The following is a 23,608-nucleotide window of genomic DNA, read 5'->3' as shown; positions in this document are numbered from 1 at the left end:
CCACAACAGTCTCTCACCATATTCTGGGAAGAGCTTAGCAGTTAATCTGTTTTATTCTCCAGTGAACGTCCATTAGCCAGAACACTAGGGATGGAAGGCATGTGTGGCTTATATGTGAGTCTCACCCGGATACCTCCTTGTTTGTCCATTTTTTTTTTCCTGTAGCTCATCTTGTGATGCCTCCACTGTGCTGCAGGTGTATCTTCAGTGTTTCAGAAGAATAATTTGTAGGTCTCAAATGTTTGTTTAAGAATCAACTTAAAGAGAGATTTGCTAAATTTACTTTTTTTTAAACTATTTTATGACGCTGTTCCCTCACCAAGACATACCTGAAGTAGTATTGCACTACAGTCACACAGTTTTAGGCAATCGTCAATTAATCCTGTTTAATTTAGCTGTTGCTTCTTCTACGGTGTGCACTTTGTTCTGTATTTCCTGGGTATGTGATTGTTAAAACCCAAAACTGTCCTCCACATTTTTTAACGCCCATAATCCAGCATTATGTTGTTCTGAGCCTTTCTGCGCTCAAATGGTGATTATCACATTATGCCGAACCTGGTAACCTGTTAATCGAAAGTGAAAGTTAATCTTTCAATAAGTTATCGTTACTGCTGCCAGCAGGAGGTGCCCCGGGCAAAATCTTCACTAGCTCTAGCGCCTTTGTTTCAATGTTAGTATTTAATACATACAGAGATATAATTCAAAATTATAAAACATAATTGCAAGCTAGACATTCTCCAGGTAATATTAGAATTTGGGGGGAAAAGTCCTGATATTGTCCTGAAGAGGGCATATGAATTCGGCCGTGGTTCAAAGCTCTAAAAAGTTGATTATGCCTATCTCTTGTTTATGACTTCGGTAACTCTAGGAATTAAGAAAACATGCATTATCATCTTCAGCAACAGTTTCTTGTTGTGGACAATGATTGGCAGGTCATGTAACAGGATGTTGCACTTCTTTGACATAGAACTGCCAAAAATCTAAACATATCTGCACTTCCTTCAGACGGACTGGACCGCCAAATGATGCACAAAGTTGCAAATGAACATTTCGAGGCATTAAAATGGAGACCGCTTTCGCAAAAAAAAAGCAATCGAATAAACAAAAGGACATAATTCCTTCACATAAACAGACTCTCTTGATTAAACGGCCTATTGTACAAACTAGAGTGTGCTTCTCTAATTGGCTGTTGGAGGAAAAAACAATTTGATAACCTTGACAATCTGCTCATTCCGACTGATGCGGCGTGAAATTCTGCATTACAGCAGCGGCTTCCGATCGCTTGTACTACACTAATGCAAATAAAGACTGCCATTGTTTTAGCAAGCTGCAAAATTGGATTATCGTCTCACCTCCGTTTGTATCATGTTGATGCGTCTGGAGCAGAGGGTCTTGACACAGTTGTAGATGTCCACCACTCCCTCGCATTCGGCCATATCCAGCATGACATCCAGGACGATGTAGCAGCCGGTCCGACCTGCCCCCATGCTGGGACAGAGGAGAGAGGTTAGATACGTCAACAAACGCTTTATGACAACACAACCCATTTTCAAGTCATGAAACTCAAGAGATAAATTGTCAGCTGCCTCCCCCAAACTCTTCTCTAGCTCTCACAATACCTCCTGCAGGGACGTGCACAGATAGAGCCCAGGTGGTGCTCAAGCACCTGCCCCTTTGCCCTGTGCCCTTTAAGTGCCCTTCTCAAGACCTGTTTTTTTTCTCCCCAATATTAAGTATTGTTTCTTTTATCGTTCTTAGATGTTTGCCCTACTGAGCCAACATGTGCTGAAAATACAGTTTTAATTTTCAGCAACTTTATATCGCGCTTCATTCCTCCTCTGCCTCTTGAGCCGCGCCGGCGCTGACGCTCCTGATCAATAAAGAGCAGCTGTGCTGTCCCCGTGTTTCCCCCTGTTTGAGAAGATGGTACCGCCCATCACTGTGAGACCCGGGAGTAAAGTAAACTGTAAATTCGAGAACTTTATGAACGAGCCAGCGCGACAAGACTGGATTATTAAGGGAAATGGAAACAAAAGGGCCGGCGGGGCGAGACTGTCAGCGCTGCGCGTGTCGAGACCGCCCGGATAAAGTCAGCGGTAACAAGTCAGTACCTTTAGCGGTTCTGTTTGTCGCGCTATAAAATGTTCTGAAAATTAGCTGTATTATTCAGACTAAGTCAGGGCTGAGCGTAGACCAGGGTCAGAGCAGAGTGAGCTGAGCTGAGGAGACAGAGGAGAGAGAAGGTGAGGAGGTGCCTGGGTTCTGGACACTGTGCGTCTGTGTGAGGAGCACAGGAACAGCCCAGGATTATTGTTACTTATATCCATGTCATGATATTGACAAACCAGATGTTTTAAGTGTAGGCTATAGTACCTTTGCATCATTTATTTGTATTTGTGCTAGACTTAAAGCCACACCGTGTAGAATGTTCCCCAATAAATAAAATTGAAATACAAGCATTTACTTTATGACCATTATTTTCATCATTGAAAAATACCTCAGACTTGTACAAACAAACATCTATGAGGCTAACCCCGCCTAAGATATGGTTGTAAACTTTAATGGGAGTGGGCACGTCTCCAGCTCGTCTCCATGGAGATTTGACTAAAGGCAGTAGAATCTGAGATTTAAACAGGTTAGTATCACATCCAAATCCATTCTTTTATTACACACTGCAGTAACAGCATTTTCTGTGTTCGAGCTGGTCATTAGGAGCATGTTTTGTTTTGCCACAACAATATAATCCAAAATGTTGTGCCTTTAAGTGCAGAGCCTTGTGATAGTCCTACATTGTCCTTTAAAGTCTATGTAGTTTACTATTAGGTCCACATTGTGGGACATTTTATGTTGCTGTGTTAATCAATGGTCTGTTAGTGTCACTAATTCGGGCGGCACGGTAGCACAGCGGTTAGCGCTCTCGCTTCACAGCTAGAAGGTCCGGGTTCGATTCCCACCAGGGACGGGGCCTTTCTGTGTGGAGTTTGCATGTTCTCCCCGTGTCTGCGTAGGTTTCCTCCGGGCACTCCGGTTTCCCCTACCACTAAAAACATGCACAATAGGCCAGGATGAATGATGTGTGTGAGTGCATGGTGGTGGTCAGAGGGTCCGTTGGCGCAGACGTGTGTAGTCGCGAAAGCGCCTCTGACAGTCTCCCCCAGGGGAACTGAAGCTACAAACGTAGCTTTCCACCACCGAGTATGGAGTGAATGTACAACTGTTTCATGTAAAGCGCTTTGTGACTATATGTCTGTGAAAGGCGCTATATAAATAAAGATCTTCTTCTTCTTCTAATTACAGAAAAATCACTTTTTTGTCTTTTTTTTTGGGGGGTGGGGGGGTTGTGCCCTTTTGTCTTGGTTGAGCACCTGCCCCTCAAAATGTCGCGCCACTGACCTCCTGCATGTCCTAACTCCTCACGTGAAATACAATACACTTGTTTCGAGTGCGTGTGCAGCTTTGTTCTGCGTCTTATACTGCGAAAATTCTAATGTATAATTTCACATGCCGCTAGAGGGCGCTGCAGGCTAATCGAGCAGCAGAGAGAAAGTTTGGAGAGAGGGAGAAGCAGAGGTTACGCTTAGAGAAGCTAATCACGGGCTAAAAGCTAGAGGACAGCTAGAGGAACGAGTTCGCAAATGAGAGCTTGAAACACGTGCTGCCGGGAGAGGCTTGTCAACAGTGCAGTTACGCCTCCGTGCCCAGGTCGTTCCTAAGGCGATTGTTCATAAGTGAAACAGAGGATGAAGATTTCAATGGATTAAGTGATTTGGAGTGAGATGGAGAGTTTGGTATGTTCTTTATGCTATAGTTATCTGAACTGTTTGTGTGACGCTAACATACCAGACACCTATTTAGTTGTTGTTTATACTTCATGTAGCTAACCATCACTGTGTTATGTTAGCAAACCGTACGCCTATTCAGCTTGTTTTTTTGTTCTTCATTACGCATATTTTGGCTGCTGCGTCTTATACTCCAGAGCGACTTATAGTCCGGAAAATACGGTAAGTACCACCTGATTAAATATATGACCTCTCAAGTACCGTCAACGGTCAAACTTGGACTAAACCAGGTCTCAAAAGGATAAATTGCACAAAATCTGGTTGTTGGCCACAGCTAAACCAAAAGTAAAGCATAAAACAAACTATCTCTGAGTTTCTGCGATGTTGGACATCCTCTGCCCCCATTCAAGTACAAACATAAGCTTATTTTTGGACATGGGGGAATATAGATGCTACTGGTGTTCTGCCAAGTTCTGGAGCCACCAGACGATGTTTAAAGCGCAGGACTTTTCTATCCAACAAGGGCCAAGACATTTACCTTATGCTACACTGCTCTGTGCATTTTATCAACACAAATCAACTCTAAATGAAAATAACAATGCATAAAAAAGCTGCATTAATGAACCCAACCAAAGAAAGTCATTACCACTTGCCCTCAGGTTATATTAGAACGTGTTTAATTTTAGATTTCTGTTCTCTATGGCCTTGCATGCGCACACTCATTTTGCTAATATGGGCCACATCAGACAGGAAAAAGCACTAAAACCTTTTGCAAGTCAACAAACTCTAGGTGCAATGCATACACAATGTGAAACAAGTGGAGCTTTGCAAAAAGAAAGAAGTGCTCCGGTTCAAGGCGAAATGCAAAACATTTAAGATCAAGAATGGGGTAAATGAGTGGAAGAAGATAATACCGAAATGTTAACTGAACTAATCCAACGATCCACGTGTTTCAGAGTGGGGTTGTAGAAAATAATTAGGGAATTCTTTGCCGTCACTGTCCATCAGCTCTCTCTTGTGACTTGGAAAAAAGAAGGATCCTCACCCACAAATCACATCAATCGCACTGAAGCTTGCCATTAATTTATCATGATACATCGGACCTACACCGATAAATCTTGGAGTCACGAACAAATTTTCGTCTGCGAGCTATTTGTGCATAATAAAAGTGACAGAGCCACTTAAGCTAAAGATAATATTTCATTTCACATCTACATTTGCTGAAATGTTTGCATAAAATCTAAATGGAACTTGATACATTATTGATGTCATCAAATGTGACGAGTAAAACCTATACAGCGGGGTAGGCAAGTTTTCATGGTGAGCACACTTTCACTGCCGGACCAAAAAATATAAAATACAATATAACTTGCCATAACAACAAAAAAAAGCAGCTAAACTGCCTTTAGCTTTAAGCTTCTGCAATAAAAGGCGAAATCTCTGGGACCAAAAGTAATAGAGACTTCCTAAGCCTCAGTGGAACAGAGAAACATTGCAATGAAAATTGGTTAGCTACAAGTTTGACTAAAGTTAGTTTGTTTCAATAAACTTCAGAACCTGGAGAATTCAATTGCTGAGTTAGTTTTAACTCCTGCAATTGTATTTTTGATTCCCGCGCAAAATGCTGCGACTATAAACAGTATGCTAATGCTAATGGCAGCTAATCAAGGCTGGCACAGAAACTATGATTGAATCACCTAAAGTAAAAAAACAAAATTGGTCACTGCTGGAGTGGCCTAGTATTTATGATTTTTTACAGGAATATAGACCAGACATTTGGAATAATCGGCCGAAAATATCAGTCAAAAATATCAGCTGAGCAAATTGGCATTGGCTAATAAAAATCCTCCAAAAAAATCAACATTGGTCTTTGGAAAACCCATATCGGTCGACTTCTGTTCACGATGTGATCTGGGCATTGTCATCTTGGAATATGCCCGTGCCATCAGGGAAGAAGAAATCCACTGATGGAATAACCTGGTCATTCAGGATGTTCAGTCATCGAAAGTAAACTGCAGGATTATTCTAACATGGACGGCAGAAGCAAAGCATAATTCCTTTTCCATCACACTAAAACATGGTTAAAAGAGAGATTTATCATAATTATAGAGCACATAAAATCTAAATCATAACATCACAAATACACCTGTGCGCTAACTACGTTTCTAATTTGAATTCACAGCTCCACAGAGGGTACAGGGGCTCGACAGGAAAGCACAGTTAATTGAACGCGAGCGAGTAAATACGTGTGAAATACAACACCCTTATTGTGCTGGTGCCATTTGTTACCCTCACTACCGCGCGCTCCCCACCAACGCACCGCACTGCACGTCGCAGTGGATCCAAGTTATTTCGGGAAAAGCTGAAAAACAAATAGCAATGTGGAGGCTGATCTACTGTGGAGCATATGATTAAAAGACAACACGTAGCTGAGGCTTTGGACGCAGGGAAAAGCTCAGTTCTAAACAATGAAAACATAAAGGACAAACATGTCACACGATGTAAGGAATACATAAAAACCTTGTAAAAAAACCAAACAAAACCTGAACTTTTATTGTCAAACCATAAAGTATAAGTGAAGGGGATGAACTCATAATATTGATATGGAATTTCAAAGCTTTAGAACAGGGGACTCCAACCATTTTTAAAACGGTGAGCTGCTTTTACATACCATAACCATCAGAAAGGTACTTATTCTTCAAAGACACTTGTGTAACTATGAGACTATGAGGAGGAGCTCACCCAGTTTCCAGCCAAGATATTTCAACAGAATCAAAGCAGTACTAAGTAACTCCTGCCCCTAGAGGCCATAAGCGCCACTGCAGGTGTCGTAGCATGTTACGTTGTTTTACTCATTAATTGTCGGTGAGAGTAAATACTACACTGAGAAAAGACAAAGAGAGAGAGAGGGATATTGTGCATCCAATTACACAATGGAGATCACGTGGCTGTAAATACTGTTTAAGTGGCGCTAGCCCGCAGTTAGCTTTGCTCGTTAGCCTGTTAGCTTCTTCTTGATTCTATTAGTGTGTCTTGGGGCCTCCGGGTCGGAGCAGGGAAAGCTGCTAGTGCGGTTTTCTGGCCAGAGACACCAGGTGGAGTTTAAAGAGCCCCTAATCATCCCATTAACACTTGTGTTACCCCCAGAGAGACTACGAAAAGGATGTATTATGGTAAACAAGCTACTTGTACTTGTAGCTAGTACTGCTTTAAGTAAAATGACTTGAATTTTGTCCCTATACTTTATATTTGTCTAATTGGTGCAGATTCTGTTCAAAATGTTCAGAACAAAAAGAAAATACATCTAAAATGTGATTTATCAAGCAAATGTAGAAATGTAGAAAGCCTTTGGCGAGCTACCAAAGAAGGTCTGGAGAGCGACCGGTTGCTCCCGAGCTACTGGCCGGGACCCCTGCTCAAGATACATGATATTAAGGAAGGATATGACTATAAGCAAATGTCTGACAAATGTCTGAGTTTACAATAGGGAGGACGAAGCAAATCAGGATAGTGCCTTTAATACTTCATCTGTTGGTACGGGATAACAACTATATTCACGGCTTTACCTGCACCTTGTACAAGATGTAAAAGTTATTGATACATTTTTTGGGGGGTTTAAATCCACCGAAGTGTCCATTTCAGACACATTTCATGTCAAAATAATGACAATTTGATGCCGTAATATTTCTTCTTGTTTATATTATATTAATGAGTATTTCCTTATCAACCCCCGTCTTGTAGAAGAAAAAACAAATATTATTTCTTGAGTGAGAATGTGAAAAATGCTTGAAAAACATTGTACCGTGATGTTAACAATGTGTTAAAGATGATAAGAAGAAGATAATACCTCACCATGAGCATTGGATGTTGTTACATGTATTTTACATGTGACAAAATGAGTAACCTGCAGATAGAAAAGGTGCCACCAGTTTCCTGGAGTTAACTGCCTGAAATGTGACGATGCTTAACTCAGAGGCAAACAGGATCAGACAGATGTCGAATAGGCGTCATAACAATCTGAGAGAGACATGTTTTTGTCTTCTGCTGTGCCACAGGTGATGTGCTGGAAACAACACCCCCCCCCGAAGCACGCATGAACATGGAGTCAGTGTTTGCCTAGTCCTAAGAACCAGAGCTCTGGGTATGCTCTCGCAGTAAATGGATAATACATGCAGAGGTCCTTCAAACTCATGAATCATGCTTTTGTTCTGTTCTGTAAGTTGAAACAAGAAGTTTTATTTATCCTGGTGTTGTGTATGCTGTCAAACAAACATGCTAAGCTGGTTCTAGTGAAGGTGTAGAGACTTTCTATGACAGTGAGTTGAGGGTGCTCTGGGTGGGAAAACTAAAGACTAAATATACATGATGACTGAGATGTGCTCCAGTTACCTGCAGTGGACGACCACCGGGCCAGCGTCCGGAGGTGTGGACGCCTTCACTCGCCGGAGGAAAGCCAGAAGCCCCGTGGCATGGTACGGCACCCCATGCTCGGGCCACGAGGTGAAGTGGAACTGGCACACCTCGTGTTTGGCCGGGTAACCCCTCTGTACGAGCAAAACACCGCATTAGCAAGAGCAGAACAAATACACAAAACATTGTAAAGAGCTTATGGTTTCACATCGAGGTGGGGAACAGGTTAAAAAAAACACACACACTCTATAATAGACTATTGTAGATGTTTTGTTTTCTCTAAGCCTATCCACTTTAAACATAAGCTAGCATAAATGTGGCTAATAAACATGCTCTGGGACATTTACATAATATAACTGGATCATTTAAGACTTAAATTTGTTTAGGTCAGTGTTTCATTTGAACAAATTCTGCAGGTAACAGGGGGGTGTAAATGAGCAAAAAACAAAACACAAGCCCCCATTTTTCATCAACGCCATGATAACAAATCAATGGCTCTGTTATAAGTGTATATTTTGCATGCAGAACTGCTCAGAACAGGTTCAGTGATGGAAAAACGTGGACATGAAACCCAAGAAATACAAATCAAAGTGCTTTAGCAGTAGAAATGGATACTGAAAACTTAAAAGCTGTGCAAATGAAGCAAAATACATGTTTCTGATGATGGGACAATATAAGAACATGGTGGAAAGTTATCGTAGCATAAAAAAATTCCTTTAAGCTAAATGTTGTCACTTTTATCAATAGTGGACTATGGTATAATATACTATTTGAATGATAAAATGAAACAATGTCAACTGTAATATGGGAAATTCCAGGCTTCAGCCCTGACATCAAACATAGGTATTCAACATGTCTCAACGAAAGAGAATTTGTCTGGCTACTTTCCTCAAAAACAGTGAACTTTAAATTCTACAATACAAAGCATCCTCGGTGTGATCTGATGACCTACCCTCTCCATGGCGAACGTCCGCACCGTATACTCCGCCAGCGTTTCCGTCTTCAGCAATGTGATCTTTATGTCTCCGTACATCTCCGTGTCATCCGGCCAGTACTTGCAGCACTTCATCTGGACAAAACAAGAGTTCAGAGTGCTTCCCAAGGACATAGATCTCAACTATAAACAAGGTTTGTCACTTTGTGGAAAAAAATAAAAAATAAAAAATGGCAACGCTGTTATCCTTCTGTAACCTTAGCTAATATTTTTTGGAGCTTTTTACTGCAGCGGCTGCTATTGACTCCACCATCAGATACGGAGCATAAAAGTGTTGACACAGTGGAAGATAAGTCATTTTTTCTGAACGGAATTCTATTGGCCGTCTCGCACACTCAGAAGTTACAGTGTAGGTGTTGGTGCTATTTTATTTTTATTTTTTGGGCGGCTTGCAAGTCTCTAAACAACCCTCCCCATTCGCTGCTTTATATTTCTGTTGATGCAGTCGTTTTGGGAAGCTAGTTCCTCTTCTGTCAACATTCTTTTCACCTTGCGTCTGACTGAACTTATTTTTCAATGGCAGATAGCTTTTTTTTTTGCAATAGAAAGGCACAAAACCTCACAGGGTCCCGAAAGAACAGGAGCGCCGGCCTTTTTGATATCACTATATGGGGATGTAGAAAACATTGTATATATCATGCATGGCTGCCTGTCGTTTCACACTCCAACAAAACAATGCAACTGTTTGCTCGTGAGGACTAAAAAGGCGATCAGTTCCCACTGTTATTTCTAAGATATCAGCTCGTTCCAAGTTGAGCTAATTGGGTTTAATTAGGAGATACAGCCTTTTCTTGTAATGAGCTAAAAGCAAACTTTCCACAGACACGTGAAAATGTATTATCAGCTAAAGTTTGCGGCAACAATGGCAAAATTAATGTTATTTTTTATTATAGACACACTATTTGAGGTTAATGTGAACCATGCCTTTAAATCTAAACTAAAAGCTCACCTTTTAAACCTCTTAAGCGAGTGCACTTTCTCTAGTTCAGCTTTACTTAAAAACGTAAGGTCACAGCCTATGTCTAATTTGAAAGCTAAGACCTACAAAATGGGCTAAATGGATCATTTTCCGCGCGTTGTCATCCCTTTAAAAAAAAAAAAAATTCCATCGCTTTTTTGTTGGGTTTTCATCATATTTTTGGCACATTTTAATCGCTTTTTGTCTTTTTTTTGCTCTATTGTGGCTTTTTTGTAACTTTTTTGACACATTTTTGACATTTTCCTGTTGCTCTTTTTGTCTTTTTTGTTGCGTATTCGACACCTTTTCATCGCTTCTTGTCATTTTTTTTGTTGCTTCTTTTGCTTTGTCATCCTCATTTATGTCTAGTCTTTTTTTCAAGAAGCTTTAAGATTTAGGTAATGGCAAATGGGAGAAAATGTGCTCGGTTCAGGTGAGGGTCAAGAGGTTAACCCCCCCCTCCCGATCAGGGGGCAAGGGTTTTTTTCATACTGAAATATGTTCTTACCTGAGCTTAGACGAGTTGATGCGTACCTGTCTGGTCTTTGTGCGTGCCCTCAGTCACGATGTTGTTAGCATTTGGCCTCTCCCAATGCATTCCTATTGCTCTAAACGTGGTGAAGTAAGAAGCTACCACGCTCTTCCACGGGCACGCACAAAGACCAGACAGGTACGCATCAACTCGTCTAAACTCAGGTAAGAACATATCTCAGTATGGAAGAATGTGGCCTGTTCCTTTAACCCTAGTCCGGACATAATTAGGGTTAAGAACGGCAAATGTAATGTAAGTTGTGTTTCAATCACACAGATCTCATATTTTTAAAAACTAGAAGGTCTTGGCTTAGGTATCACACTGGCATATAGGCTGTAAGATCTCCAGGCAACACGCTTTGAGATTTGGATATTAATAATTGTTAAACCTTACCCTAATCTTAATCCTAACCCTAAAGTTGCTGTTTTCATTTTTCCCTCAGTGTGCCTTTGCTTTGAAATGTATCAATGTTCTTGTATATTTTAATAATTTTTTTTTTGTCCCACTTGAGCTGCTTGTGAAGTGCTTTGAGCTGTCCCTGGGCATGAAAAGTGCTGTATAATTACATTTGAACTTGAACTAAGATAAATCACTCAAACTATGTCCACTTCAGAATCAAGGTTTACACGATCCTGCAATGAAAATACATAATAGTCTTAGAGCTGCTTTTGTTTGGCAGACATGCTCATGAAATAATTTAAAGTATTTCTTATCCTTCAGTGCCACAGGAAACATTCTGACATGGCCCTTTGTCCCTTGTTTAGTATCATGTGTATGAGCTATGACACTAATTTACTCTACTGTGGATTGTCTCTACGTCGCAGCCGGTGTCAGACACCATGTGAGGCCTGGTTAGCTGAACCACAGTTGCCTTCACATATTTCAAAGCCTTGACCTTGGAGCATTGCCACTAAAGCCAAAGGTGATCGCTCATGATCAGACGCAGCTGGACATTTTTTATTTTTTTTTGCACCCACCCCCTCCTGATATATATCTTCTATGATAAAGCGGGCTCCAGAAATACATTCCCTTCCATCCATCTTGGCTTTTGCGCCGCTGTATAGGTCACAGGACGGAGTGAGAAGAGTTACGATGGAGGGGAGTGGGAGAAGGAGAACACCTACCCTGCCCACTTCCACCAGCTTGGTGAGCATGACAATACTGAAGCAGTTCTCCTGCCAAACCATCCTCCAGAAGTCGTAGATCATGTCCTGCTTTGGGCCTGCGGAGGTGGTGATGGAGAAGGAGCGGGTGTAGGAAGGAGAGGAAGAAGAAACGGTTGATGAGAGAAAGAGAGAAGGGGTGGGAGGACACGGGGATGGGAGAGAGATGAGCCATAAGTCAGAGAAAATAGCTGCAATAACCATCAACGGAGAGGCAGCGCGTATCCCATGCCAGGGGAGCGGCGCAACCATGTGTCATCCCCCCTGAACCATCGCCTGCGCCGTGTTTTCCTAATACTATGGAGAGCGTGTCATTTCAATACGCCCACAAATCCCGCTCCGCCGCGCAAACAAGCCCGCCGATTGGCTCCCCCCGCGGCACCGGCGGGTGTCACAAATCACGGCCCGCCGAGCAGATGACACTTTCATTGATTTCATTACGCGGAGGCATTGATAATGCCGGGGCCCGGGTCCTCCCTCGCGTCGACAGCGCCGGCGCTCTCCGTCAACACCCTCCCCACCACTCCGAGCCCACGCCATTTGTTTAATAGGAGCCGGGGTTCATCATAAACATTGATTTGTGCCCCCGAAGAATGTTCAATTTCCAGTTTGATGGCGCTTTTCTTGTTACGCCAAGAGTGATGGGATAGAGATTGCGTGGAGAGGGGTCGGGGGGAGGGAAAAAAAAAAAGCAATTGATTTACAAGTGTTTGGGAAGTTTAGTTGAAGCACGCAAAGAAAGAAGAAAAGTTGTGGCCGGGCTTGTGGATATGTAACGGAATAATACAGGGTTGTGCGGTATATTGAGGTTTTTAAACATATTGAAAGGGAAGCGGTGCGAAAAACAAAACTGCCAGTGTGACCGCAAAGGCTGACAGCAGGGCCAAAAGTCGGAGAAGTGTGAAACAAGGACAAAGAGTTGCAAACAAAACAATATAGCGTGCGTTGTTAAGGACACAGTGTGCAGGCTGCGTGTGAAAGGGAGAGTTTGAACTTCACAGTCGTCAACTAATTATGTTACACTCAAATTATCTTAAAGCGTATTCAGCTATGCACTTAGAGCCTACTGTCTAGCCAAGAAATACCATGGCAATAGGATGGAAATGGCGTAGTAACTGGGGATGATTGGGGATAAGTATGTTTCCTGACAAACTATGGGTAATGTAATGTTGAGTCATTGAAACAAATTAGTTGTGTGTCCTATTTCCATGTAATCAGCATAATTAGAATGTTATTACACTGTGTTACTTAAGCACTAGGCTATTTTTGTCCTATTACCATGCAGCACAGTGGATCAGCAGTTAGTGCTATGCAGCTAGTAGTAGCTAGTTCGATCCCCGGGCGCAAGGGGCCTTTCTGTTTGGAGTTTGCATGTCCTACCTGTGTCTGGTTTCACCTACCACTCTAAACATGTACATTAGGGGGAATGTGTGTATGTGAGAGTGAGTGCAGATTGGCAGCCTCACTTCTGTCAGTCTATCCCGGGGCAGGTGTGGCTATTAAAGCCGCGGTTCCACACAACACGCTTAAACACATCTCACATCTCGGTCTAAGTACTCGTCTTCTCACGTATCTAATCTACTTAGTACAGGCCAGGGTTTCCACTACACACAAGGATCGCAGTTGTTGTGGGCGACGCTCCCGCAGACGCGCACATTACTGAAGCGACAACAGAACGGCCTGAAAAGTTTTGTGAGCCGTGATGCTGGTGGGAGTTATGGAAGGAATCATTCAGAGGTGCCAAAGCAAATACTAGAGGAAAGAAGCAGACAACTATGAAGGTAAGCAACATGCTAATGTCATGCTAACCAGCTAAAGAGCGGCTACGTGTTATCATCGGCAAAATCACCTTTTTCAACAGCAGTATGATGTTGTGAAATATTAAATCTGTATGACCATATTAATTGTGAGGGCTGTCCTCTCTCTCGTTTGCCAATCAGACGCCAGCGTCTGTTTATATCACGTTAGTCTCGGTTCAGTGCGCTTTGGCCACTTGCCCAACAGGGTTGTCCCGGCACTGGGCTGGGTCGGGCCTGTCCCTGGAAACACCTCATAAGGTCGCTTCACCACCACCAGCAATGAGTGAATTGTCCCATGTAAAGCGCTCTGTGACCATGTCTGGAAAGACGCGTGTTCTTTGACTACTTAGCCAATTATGAAGTGTATATACTGTACATTAGATCCTCTTCTAAAATGCTTCATTTTGATCACACATTTCTGTGTCTATGATCATTAGTAGCAAAAGTACTGCTTGCATATGTTCATGCTTTGAGCTTTAGCACGGCCAATTGATGTTGTTGTGACACAGCAACATAGGCTATGACCTAGTATCTTCCCCAGAAAGTGATCATTAGTGTTTAGTGTTAATTTGAAATTATATATTCAGACTTTTACAGCTCTAATTAGCCAGTGATAAAGTTTGCCAACTAAAACTACACTACTAATGTCAGAAGGATTTTATGAAGATAGCAAGCAGAAAAACATTTTACAAATATTAGAAATGTACAAACTTTTGATTTGATTTGATTAATAACATGTGTTATATAGGGAAGCCGAGTAGTCAATCTTTGCAAGTGTAAATATGAAGCTCCCCTAAAGCGCGACACTCCTCTAGTGGGTAGCTAAATCCTTTACCATAATGTGTAATGTTGTCTTCCTGAGAACTATAAAGACCCATTAAACCCTGGCTCTATAGCGATCCTGTATTTGTACGGTCAATAAATCCCACATGCAAAGCCATAGCACTATCCAACGGCATTAAAAGCACATCAGCATGGCTCATTGGGAAAAAGCTGTTTGCCATAGTTGAAAAAATACCGCTATACCACTTGTTTTCCCAGTCCCAGAGATAGCACACATTCAAAACTAAGCTTTATAGAAACCCCGAATAAGATAATGAAAATAGCGCTGTGCACCGCTCGCAAGGCAAATGCAATCCTCCTGTTCCTCGCATGTCTGGTCAAACGCGGTGAAATGTCTTGCACTTAACCGGGCGCGCCACGGGTCAAACGTGTCGGAGCGCTGCCGGTGTTAGGCGTAATGGGTGGTGGCACGAGGGATAACCCTGCACCCTGGTCGCGTGTAAACAAAGCCCGGCGAGGCTGTCAGGACGGCTTCCGGACTTAGCAGTTCGAAATCTGTCTTACTGTGGTTATCGAGGTTAGCCAGGTGCTGCGTTGTACAATATGTAATGTAATCCCTTGCTAGGATTATAGTTATGCTTTTTTATTTTACTATAACATGTGGAAAGAAGGTATAAAATGTGTCATGGGGTGGGAAAAAAGGCAAATCCAAATGCATTCCTGCTTCAGGGTGCATCTTTTTCTTTTTATTCCCCATTCACTTTTGTGTTTTTTTTTTTGTGTAAATAGAAGATTGTGAACAGAACTGTGGGGACATATTTTGGTCGGGGATGACTGCCCTCCCTAAAACGTTTTTTCTGTGCTTGTTTTCCAATTTATTCATATTGCGTCCACTAGGGGGTTATGCATCACCCTTAGCACCCTGGGTTCCCACGGTCTTGATTGTGAAGAGAGTGAACGATCAGGACTAAAATACTTTGGGGAGTCGTATATAAGTTGTTGCCCCTAAATTCCCTGTCAAAATGACCTGCATTACAGTATGGGCTTCCCAAAATCTGATATGCTAATAAGAAAATGCTGCATGGGTGAAAAATGATTCTCCTTCACTATGTAAATGACCCCCGAAATCAAACAAAGCTCAAACAAGCCAACAAGGCCCAATCTTTTAAGCAGCTATTTCTGCTTGTATTATGCTGTTTTTTTTCAGGTGTTTGGGAATCACTTCAAACACACTATCATCAATTGTTGTTTTTTTGGAAAATGTGACTATCATCTAAAAGGGCTTATTGAAAGTTTTACTCCCTTGGCTGCCTCTCCATGGTGACTACTGTCGAACATGATATAAGAAGATGCTGCAACGTGTTGTTTTTGCAGCACAGATTTAGTTGTATTTGTGCTGGTCGGTTCGCTCTGAAACAAGGGTGACCTGTGCTACAGGGCGGGAGGTTAGGCGGCCACTTCCTGGTTACGTAGTAGAAGCCGCGAAAGAGACAACAGAACACAAATCCAAACGACTTCTTAATGAAACATGCTTGTTTTAGGTCCTAAGGGTAAGCCTACACTCCACATTGGTCACCGCTGAAGAAACATTGCCTCATCCATTTTTACATTTCAATCCAAACCCTTGCCTCTTAAAAGAAAGCTTGCACATGGCCCTCAAAGGCAGCACCAAAAGTACATGAATACTGCTTATTCTAGTATTTCTTTATAGTTAGTTCATAAGGTATACCTTTCCCAGTAACACACATCCCTGCTGGCTGAATCTGTGTTGCAACAAGCTTTCCACACACACTCATTTTGAGAGTGTGCGCCTGGCATTTTTCTCCTCCCTGCCCGCCTCTCCCCCTCCGCTCTCCGCACGCCTCCTCATCTCTGGACATAATAGAGAGTTAGCCCAGAGCACCTGCTGCCTGCCTGCCTTGCCTTCCCTGCTGCAGAAAAAGCACAGCTGCCTTGAAGAAGCGCGCCGGATCCCACACACACACACACACACATACACACCGTACACATGATGCAACCCGGTGTTTGTTTACTAATGCATGAGCGGGAGGTGTGCTGGTGTCGTGTGGAGAGGTGCTGGGATCGGTCACACGGAGCCTATAGACCTCGCTAGGCAGAGTGTGTAAAGGTTTGGCATGCATATGAGGTAGACACAACATGAAGCTCCATGGCCTTTCTCGAAAGCATGATCTCGGAATCGTTTCAAGACATCCAGTTATTAAAGTAACTTTGAATTAACAAGTACAGTTTACCTTTACCTAGTCTGGGTGGCCAAACTTTAGCACACTCCCAGACCTTTTTTTTCATACTCCCACACTATCGGCCTTGGGAGGTTTTTGTTGAGTTTTCTGTCCAGTTTGAATTCAAGGGCTTTACATGTTACACTTGAGCTGGTACACAGGCAGTTTTCTGGTTTATCTTTTCATTAGCTGGTTTCTTCTTGTGTTGTGACCATGAATAGGCAGAAAAGATTAGAGTACGCTGATCGTCTGCCCATGAGTGCGTGTGCTTTTAAGCTTTATGGACAATGTTGTGAATACACCGACATTGCCGTCCAATCACAGTAAAGTAGGGAAGAAGTGAGTCTGGCTAACATTTTTTAGTTTTTTTTAGTAAGGCATAGTATGTGGTGGGGGAAACATTATTGAAACTTTCATATCACTGTGTGGAGACTTTACGAACACAGTTGCAAAAACTGATAACAGACAGTTCTGATCTGCTAGTTTCAACTCGGTAATCTTTGTATCTGTGATGCTTCAGTCTCTGCACAGATCGGTGTCAAAATCACAAATCTTCAGTACTAACTTTGAAAAGTTTGCATATTGGACTGTGAACATAGTTTTTTTTGGCAGAAGAAAGAAAGCATTTTACAGATACTATCCTGAGTATGAGTGGGGAAACGTTTTAAATGTAGAGATATAATTTTGAAACTTCAGCTGTAGATTACTGACATAAATACTAGAAAAAAATGTATTGCAGGTTTTGGTCATTTAATGTTTTTATATTAAAAAATGTTGCATATTTTCGGCAATGAAATCTGAATAATGGATGTATTTTTAAATTTTGTTGACATATTTGTTACAAATAGTTTTTTTCAGGGGGGATCTCGTTTAGATTAAATATAAGAGTTTTAGTGGAAAATCTGTAAAAATTAAAATTTCGCCATGTTTTTTGAAATTCAAAACTCAATTAGTCAGGTTCAGACTTAGATCTAAAAAAATCCCTCTGAAGAAAAAAAACCCCCTCAAAATATCATTGAGACTGAGCCTGGAAAGTTTGGAGTCTGTAGGGGCAACTTATGTGGAGACATTGTCGCCACAATGTGATAAAAACAATTAGGAGAAAATGGCAGTGCAATAATTAGACCTGTTTTGTGAAAATCAGGGATTTTTTTGTTTCCAGGCAAAGGTTTATATGTTGAGACCAAAACCTGAGTGACAGTGGGTGTGATTGGAAAGCATTTGCTCATCCAAAGTGCAAATCCTGTTCATCTGAACCCAACATAATTGACTCAAGGCTGCATCTTTTTATGTTAATTTTGTTGTAAGATTATACAATACAACCTATTTAAAGGGGCATTATGTAACTTTTTACGCGGAAAAAAAAAGTGCAAAAAAAAAATAGCTGTGGCCATCCCTCACATATGTCCAATATCCATTTTATTACTATGCTACTGTGTTTTCTAGTTGCGAACAAACGCAAACTTTTCAAAGATGAACTGCATACATTTCCGTCAAAGTGATAGAAAGTGCTCATGAGCCTCCAGAAACCTCAACTTTTGCCCATATTAGCTCTGCCTCAACAGCACAGCGTGGCACTTTTCCCATCCGGCACGCACTGCACTTCGCCTCGCGCATGCTGCCGAGACCAAAGTGCAGAGACGCTGGGGAAAGGGAAAAAAAAATAAAAATCATGGGAGTATTACCGATTGAAAAACATATTCACTGTATAAATAGGATCAGAGGCAGCGGGGAAGAATCAAGCTCTCTCGCTCTGCTTCTTCTTCTTCTCCTCCTCTCCCCCCCATCTCGGAGTGCGTATCAAACTCAAAGATCACAGGCGCAAACGCAGATGGCGGGAGGAGGAGGAGGGGGGGGGGGGTATGGTTAGCGGCGGTACAGTGAGCGCTGATTGACGTGTACAGTCAGACGTTTTACTCCACGGAGGGGGGGCTTCTCCAGACGTTACGCAACAGAGTGAGAGTCGTGTTAATAATTCAAGTCGAAAGTTTGTTGGGGGGCCCGGATTTCGCTCGTCGGGAAGCAGAGGTCGGGTCGAGAGCTCCCGCCTTGATGGAAACCCGGCTGCTGAAACAAAGTGAGGCGGCGTTGGAAGTCTTACCTTGCGTGGCGATGAAGTGGTTGGAGCGCTGGTAGCCCTGTATGACAGAGAGACGGACAGATGAGACTCTTAAAAGTTACACGGCGTATAATAAAGTCAGACTTATTTATCACCACCCCCCATTCCCTAATCCATTTGCCCACTCCACGCCTTCCATTATTCATCTGGACTCCGGGTTGAAGGCTAGTTCAGACGAGAATTTGAAACTTGCTAGTGGCATAAGGCGCAGTGTTAATTTCGTCGACTAAAATATTTAGTCTTAATTTTAGTCAAAGTGATATTTTTAATGACTAAAATTGGACTAAAACTAAATTAAAAGTTTTTTATGAGACTAAAACTATGACTAAAATGTCCAGATATTTTAGTCGACTAAAACAAGACTAAATAAAAATGAAAGGAAGAGACTAAAATCATCCAAACTTCTATTGACCGTCTGAAAAAGCCTCAGATCATGTAAATTCTCTGCCAAAGGATCAGCTCTGAGCTTTGTTCATGTGGAGCAGCTCCATGAAGCAGAGGAACAAGATTAAAGATGATTATAATGAATATTATCAATGCAAAGTCCACTAAATTCGTCTTAAATTTAGTCGACTAAATTTACTTGCAATTTTAGTCGACTAAAACTAGACTAAAATTTAAGATATTTTTTTTGACTAAAACTAGACTAAATTCGAATTAAGACTAAAACTAAATAAAAATATGTTGTCAAAATCAACACTGATACGGTGGAAGATAGTATGAGAGTGTATATTTTTGGGGCATTTCATGAGATGCAGTCGGAATAACCTGCAACCTGTAGGTGTCCCTATGTCTACAGGTTGTTTTCAGAATCCAATGGTCAGCGGTGAGGTGCACAGCTTGGCATGGTTTTCTGGCTACAACTGTATCTTTGTAAATATTGGGTATATCTGCAAGCAACACAAGCCAAACATTATATAATGAACCCAGTGAGCATACTCCTCTCTCGTTGTGGTATTACACACCCGGATTCAAAGAACTAGTCAAAGAACTAGTCTAACTAACACAGAAACTTCATTTCAAACCCCTTTTAGAACCCCTTTCTCATCGGTTAAGGCAGAGGTGTCGAACTCGTTTGGGTCGAGGGCCGAAATTCAGCCCCCACGGCGGGTCAGGGGCCGTATATATTGTAAAGGACTGTGGCCCCATGAATAACAACAGCTTACACGTATTGCACTTCATCAGCCTGTGTCACATGTTTCTCAAAGTGCTACATGAAGTCGTCCTTCATTCACTGCACATTCGCTAAAACCGCCCTAGGGCAGACTGACCATTTACCACGTGGCTATAATATGCTGTTTATATCCTGGTCTCTTATTATGTGAGCGCCCTCGGCTGGACACGTGTGGAATTTCGTCTGGTTATTTCATTAAAAATCCTAGGCCAGAGACTTCTTCTTTGACATGCTCAGAAATTCATGCTCCTCATGTGACCTTGACACATGTGGGTGAAGGGATGCCACTTTCCTCTCAAGCATGAAAAACGGCATAAACTCAGCTTTTGTTTCAGTTTTTGCGGGGTATTTCTGCATGCATTGTGGGTAGGATTCATTTCAAAGCGGAGTCGTCATTCCATAAGGCCCGTTTTTTCGCATGCAGTTGGCGGTTGGGAGCTCTCTGATCAAGAGATTGACAAGCGAGGCAGGGTATTACAGTATTAGTACCTGAGTGACACTGACTGACTGAGTAGCGTTAGCCTAGCCCCGGCTTACGCTACAGTGTGCGGTCTGAAAAGCTATTAGAGGCCCCGGGCCAACGACCCGAGATGGAAAGTAAATGCGTTTGGAATACCGAGTGGTCAGTCGTGATAGATTTCTTGAAGAAAGATCACTGAGCCTTTTCTTCATCGCTCAAAAGCTAAAGTGGGGGTGTTCGGTAAATATTTGTAGGATAACGCTAACGGGCTGCAACGGTTCCTCCTCCCCTTCCACCTGCCGTACAGGGATTGATATGAAGATCCATCAGCATTTCTGGACAGTCTTGCTTGGATTCTTCAAATACTACGCCAAATCCCAGTTGGGCAGCAGGAATATCAACAAAACAAGTTTATTTTGCTACGTATTGAGTAGATGTTGGATGATATATCTCGTGTTTGAACAAATTCACTTCAAACAGATATTTTGAGGCCTGGAATCCAAACTCATTTTGATGTTTAAGATTAAATGCTTTTCTTTGGACTCATTTTAATACCTGAAATTATTAACAAAGGCAATGTGTCGACTTTTAAAGTGTCTTTACATTGTTAGCTTTGATCCAAATTCAATAGGAGGAGGTTTTTATACATTACGCATTCGTTACAGCCCCTTTGATTTGATCTTTTTCATTTTTGATGCTGGTAAAATCAATGAAAAACTTTGTATCCAAACTTTTTTTCTGTAGCTTCCAACCATAAACCCCTGAACTAGAAGAAACTTGAAAACTTCTTTTTTTTTCTGTACGTTGCAAGACATGGGCCAATGCCTTTTTCAGAATCTCCCATTTCTAAAGCCACTTTATTGAAGTGGTAATTTACAAAATGCAGTCGAGCGTAATAGATCATCACTCAAAGCATAAGTGGTGCTTACGGTAAACATTTGTGGACAATAAGTCATCCATACCCCAGATCCCCTACTTCCTCCTTGTCATACGCTGATATACACAAATGCACTATTCTCCCAGGCGGGCATTACGTCCCATAAGTGTCATGCCGCAGAGGGGTAGTGGAGATGGATGCCCCCCCCCCCACAGGAGCATTTTTCCCCCATGCCGACCCGCTTCCTGTCTGTCACCGTGGCAACAGCGTGTTCCAACAGCAGCCGAGCAGAGGCACATTGAGCAGCTGCACAAACGCCGAGGCATAAGGTGAGGCATGCAAAGTTACAGACACGGAGATGGAGGTGGCAGTGATGTTCCTTTTAGAATCTTTCTCCGAAACGTTCTGCCTTCACGGGGATTTTAAAACAGTGCTAAATAACCAAGCATTTCATACGGTGTAACTTTGAAACTGGGAATGTAAAAACTAACTGCGTTTGTCTCATGCAGCATATGAAAATGTTCGTAGCTCACATTTCAGACAAGTTTAAACTGTCACACATAAAATTGTGCGTCCGTGCACTTTGAATAAGAAGAGGCTATAACCATCTCGGCCTATAACAGGAATGGGCAAACTTTTTAACTCAAGGGCCACATTGGGTTTCAAACTCACCAGGACGGCCGGACCAGTTTGAGGCATTTCAAACAAGTATAATTCTAAATTTGACTCTAATCACCTGAACACATTACAAAAGTGCAACTAAATAGCAGCAGTTACTGTATTGAGTCTCTTTCTTCATGTCAGTGTAAATACTGATATTGTTCACCCGTTTAACCAGTGCATATCGGGCCTGGTCAGGTCCAGCAGGTGAGATTGAAGGCCTTTGTTTGCCCAGCGCTGGTCTATAAGAAGAATCCCAGGAAGTGGTCTCCTGCATTCAAGCTGCGTTACAGTTTTATGTAGGGCCCGACCCATATGGACTTTCAGGGTCCGAAAGCCGCTATAAAGGCCAATATTTTAAGTAATTTAATCTGATGTTATTTTTTTTAAATCCCTCAAATAACCAAAAGTTAAGCATTTATTATTATAGTAAAGGTTTCTATTATAGAAATATCTTGAAATATCGGTCGACCGATGTGGGGACTGCTGATGGAAATTAGCATAGTGCTAAATCTGGTGCAGCCATCTTTTTAATGTAACTGCACACTGGCCTTTCAGTGAACTAAACTACTAAACAATTATCGGGTATTTTGATTTTTTTTTTGCCAAATTTTAGAACTGTCTATAATCCTGTGTATCTTACTTCGAAATGTGTCAGTGTTGATCTGTGACAGCAGATTCCAAAACAAAAAAAAACAGTAAGTCTCTATCTCTTGTGGTTCTAAAACTATACGCAAAAGTTTATAAACTAAAATATGTAAAATAGTTGTACAAACAATTTTCACTGTTGTATTTCTTCGCTCTTCTGAGGCCTAGGAAGTTGTGGGAGGGCTCATTTTAAAGCTCTGACTGAGCTGTTTCCGGTACTGAAGTCTCGATCACTTTCAGTCCTGGGGATATCGGCCTTTTTTATCAGCCGATTTTGGCTGATAGCCGACATTTTGGTCGGGCCCTAGTTTTACATATGCAATAAAATCTGGAACAGTCGTCCTGAAGACGTGGCACAAGCCTCAAGTCAACTCTGACAAAGCTAAAGATCATCATTATTTATGCTGTAATGATTATACATATGTTATCCAAGTGTACTTTTATGTCACCTCTAATACAGTTGTGTAAAGCACTGAATTACTTTAAAACGTGCCCTAAAATAAACTGGCCTTGCCCATAGAGACTGTACTTCAAATCAAAAGAATAACAAATATATTAACGTGTTTTACTGTCCTCCAATGTCAGCAACCTGTGCAAGGCCAAGAGTGGTTACTGCTCATGAATGGCTTTCTGTTCCAGCGCGGCGCGAGAATCCTTTTCGAGATGATTTGCGCGCACATTATTACCATTTGAATAGTCGAGCTAAATGTCACCAAACACCTTGAGGCACTATAATACCGCGCGGCGACAAACATTTACTGGCTCCTCGCTGCGATGCTTGACAAACGCGGAAAACACAAACTAGCCCGTGACCCGCGCAGCGCCGTGCGCTCTGGCTACGTATTTTACACTCAATAATCGTTGAGTTTGGCCTTGTGCTTCCCAAAAAAAAGGGAAAAAAAGGCATGAAATGAAAAGATTGAAGCCTTTGGAAGCCGAAAAAGAAAAATAATAAAGGAAGTTTGCTGCCAAGGGGGTCACGCAAGAAAGCAAGTGAAGGAGGGAGGAGAGA

The 23,608-nt window shown here is 42.0% G+C and overlaps 2 protein-coding genes across 6 annotated transcripts in view; one reads left to right on the top strand and one right to left on the bottom strand.

The window, feature by feature from the left end:
- LOC306974083 (receptor-type tyrosine-protein phosphatase U-like) overlaps positions 1–23,608 on the bottom strand; it is a 371,134-nt gene that overhangs the window by 17,236 nt on the left and 330,290 nt on the right. For all 5 annotated transcript variants that reach the window (XM_079571206.1, XM_079571209.1, XM_079571207.1 and 2 more), the window contains 5 exons: positions 18,760–18,796; positions 11,798–11,895; positions 9,142–9,258; positions 8,169–8,323; positions 1,353–1,488 (listed from right to left, as the gene is read on the bottom strand). In XM_079571206.1, coding sequence (XP_079427332.1) covers positions 1,353–1,488; positions 8,169–8,323; positions 9,142–9,258; positions 11,798–11,895; positions 18,760–18,796 — 543 coding nt within the window. The remainder of the gene's footprint in view (positions 1–1,352; positions 1,489–8,168; positions 8,324–9,141; positions 9,259–11,797; positions 11,896–18,759; positions 18,797–23,608) is intronic.
- The window catches only part of LOC306974165 (C-reactive protein-like), a 431,917-nt gene that overhangs the window by 146,431 nt on the left and 261,878 nt on the right, over positions 1–23,608 (top strand). The window lies entirely within an intron of this gene.

This window comes from Gobius niger (assembly GCF_951799975.1).
Source record: "Gobius niger genome assembly, chromosome: 14".
Taxonomy (NCBI): Eukaryota; Metazoa; Chordata; class Actinopteri; order Gobiiformes; family Gobiidae; genus Gobius; species Gobius niger.
The sequence above is the reverse complement of the archived record's forward strand: the minus strand, read 5'-3'. Positions and strand labels throughout refer to the sequence as shown.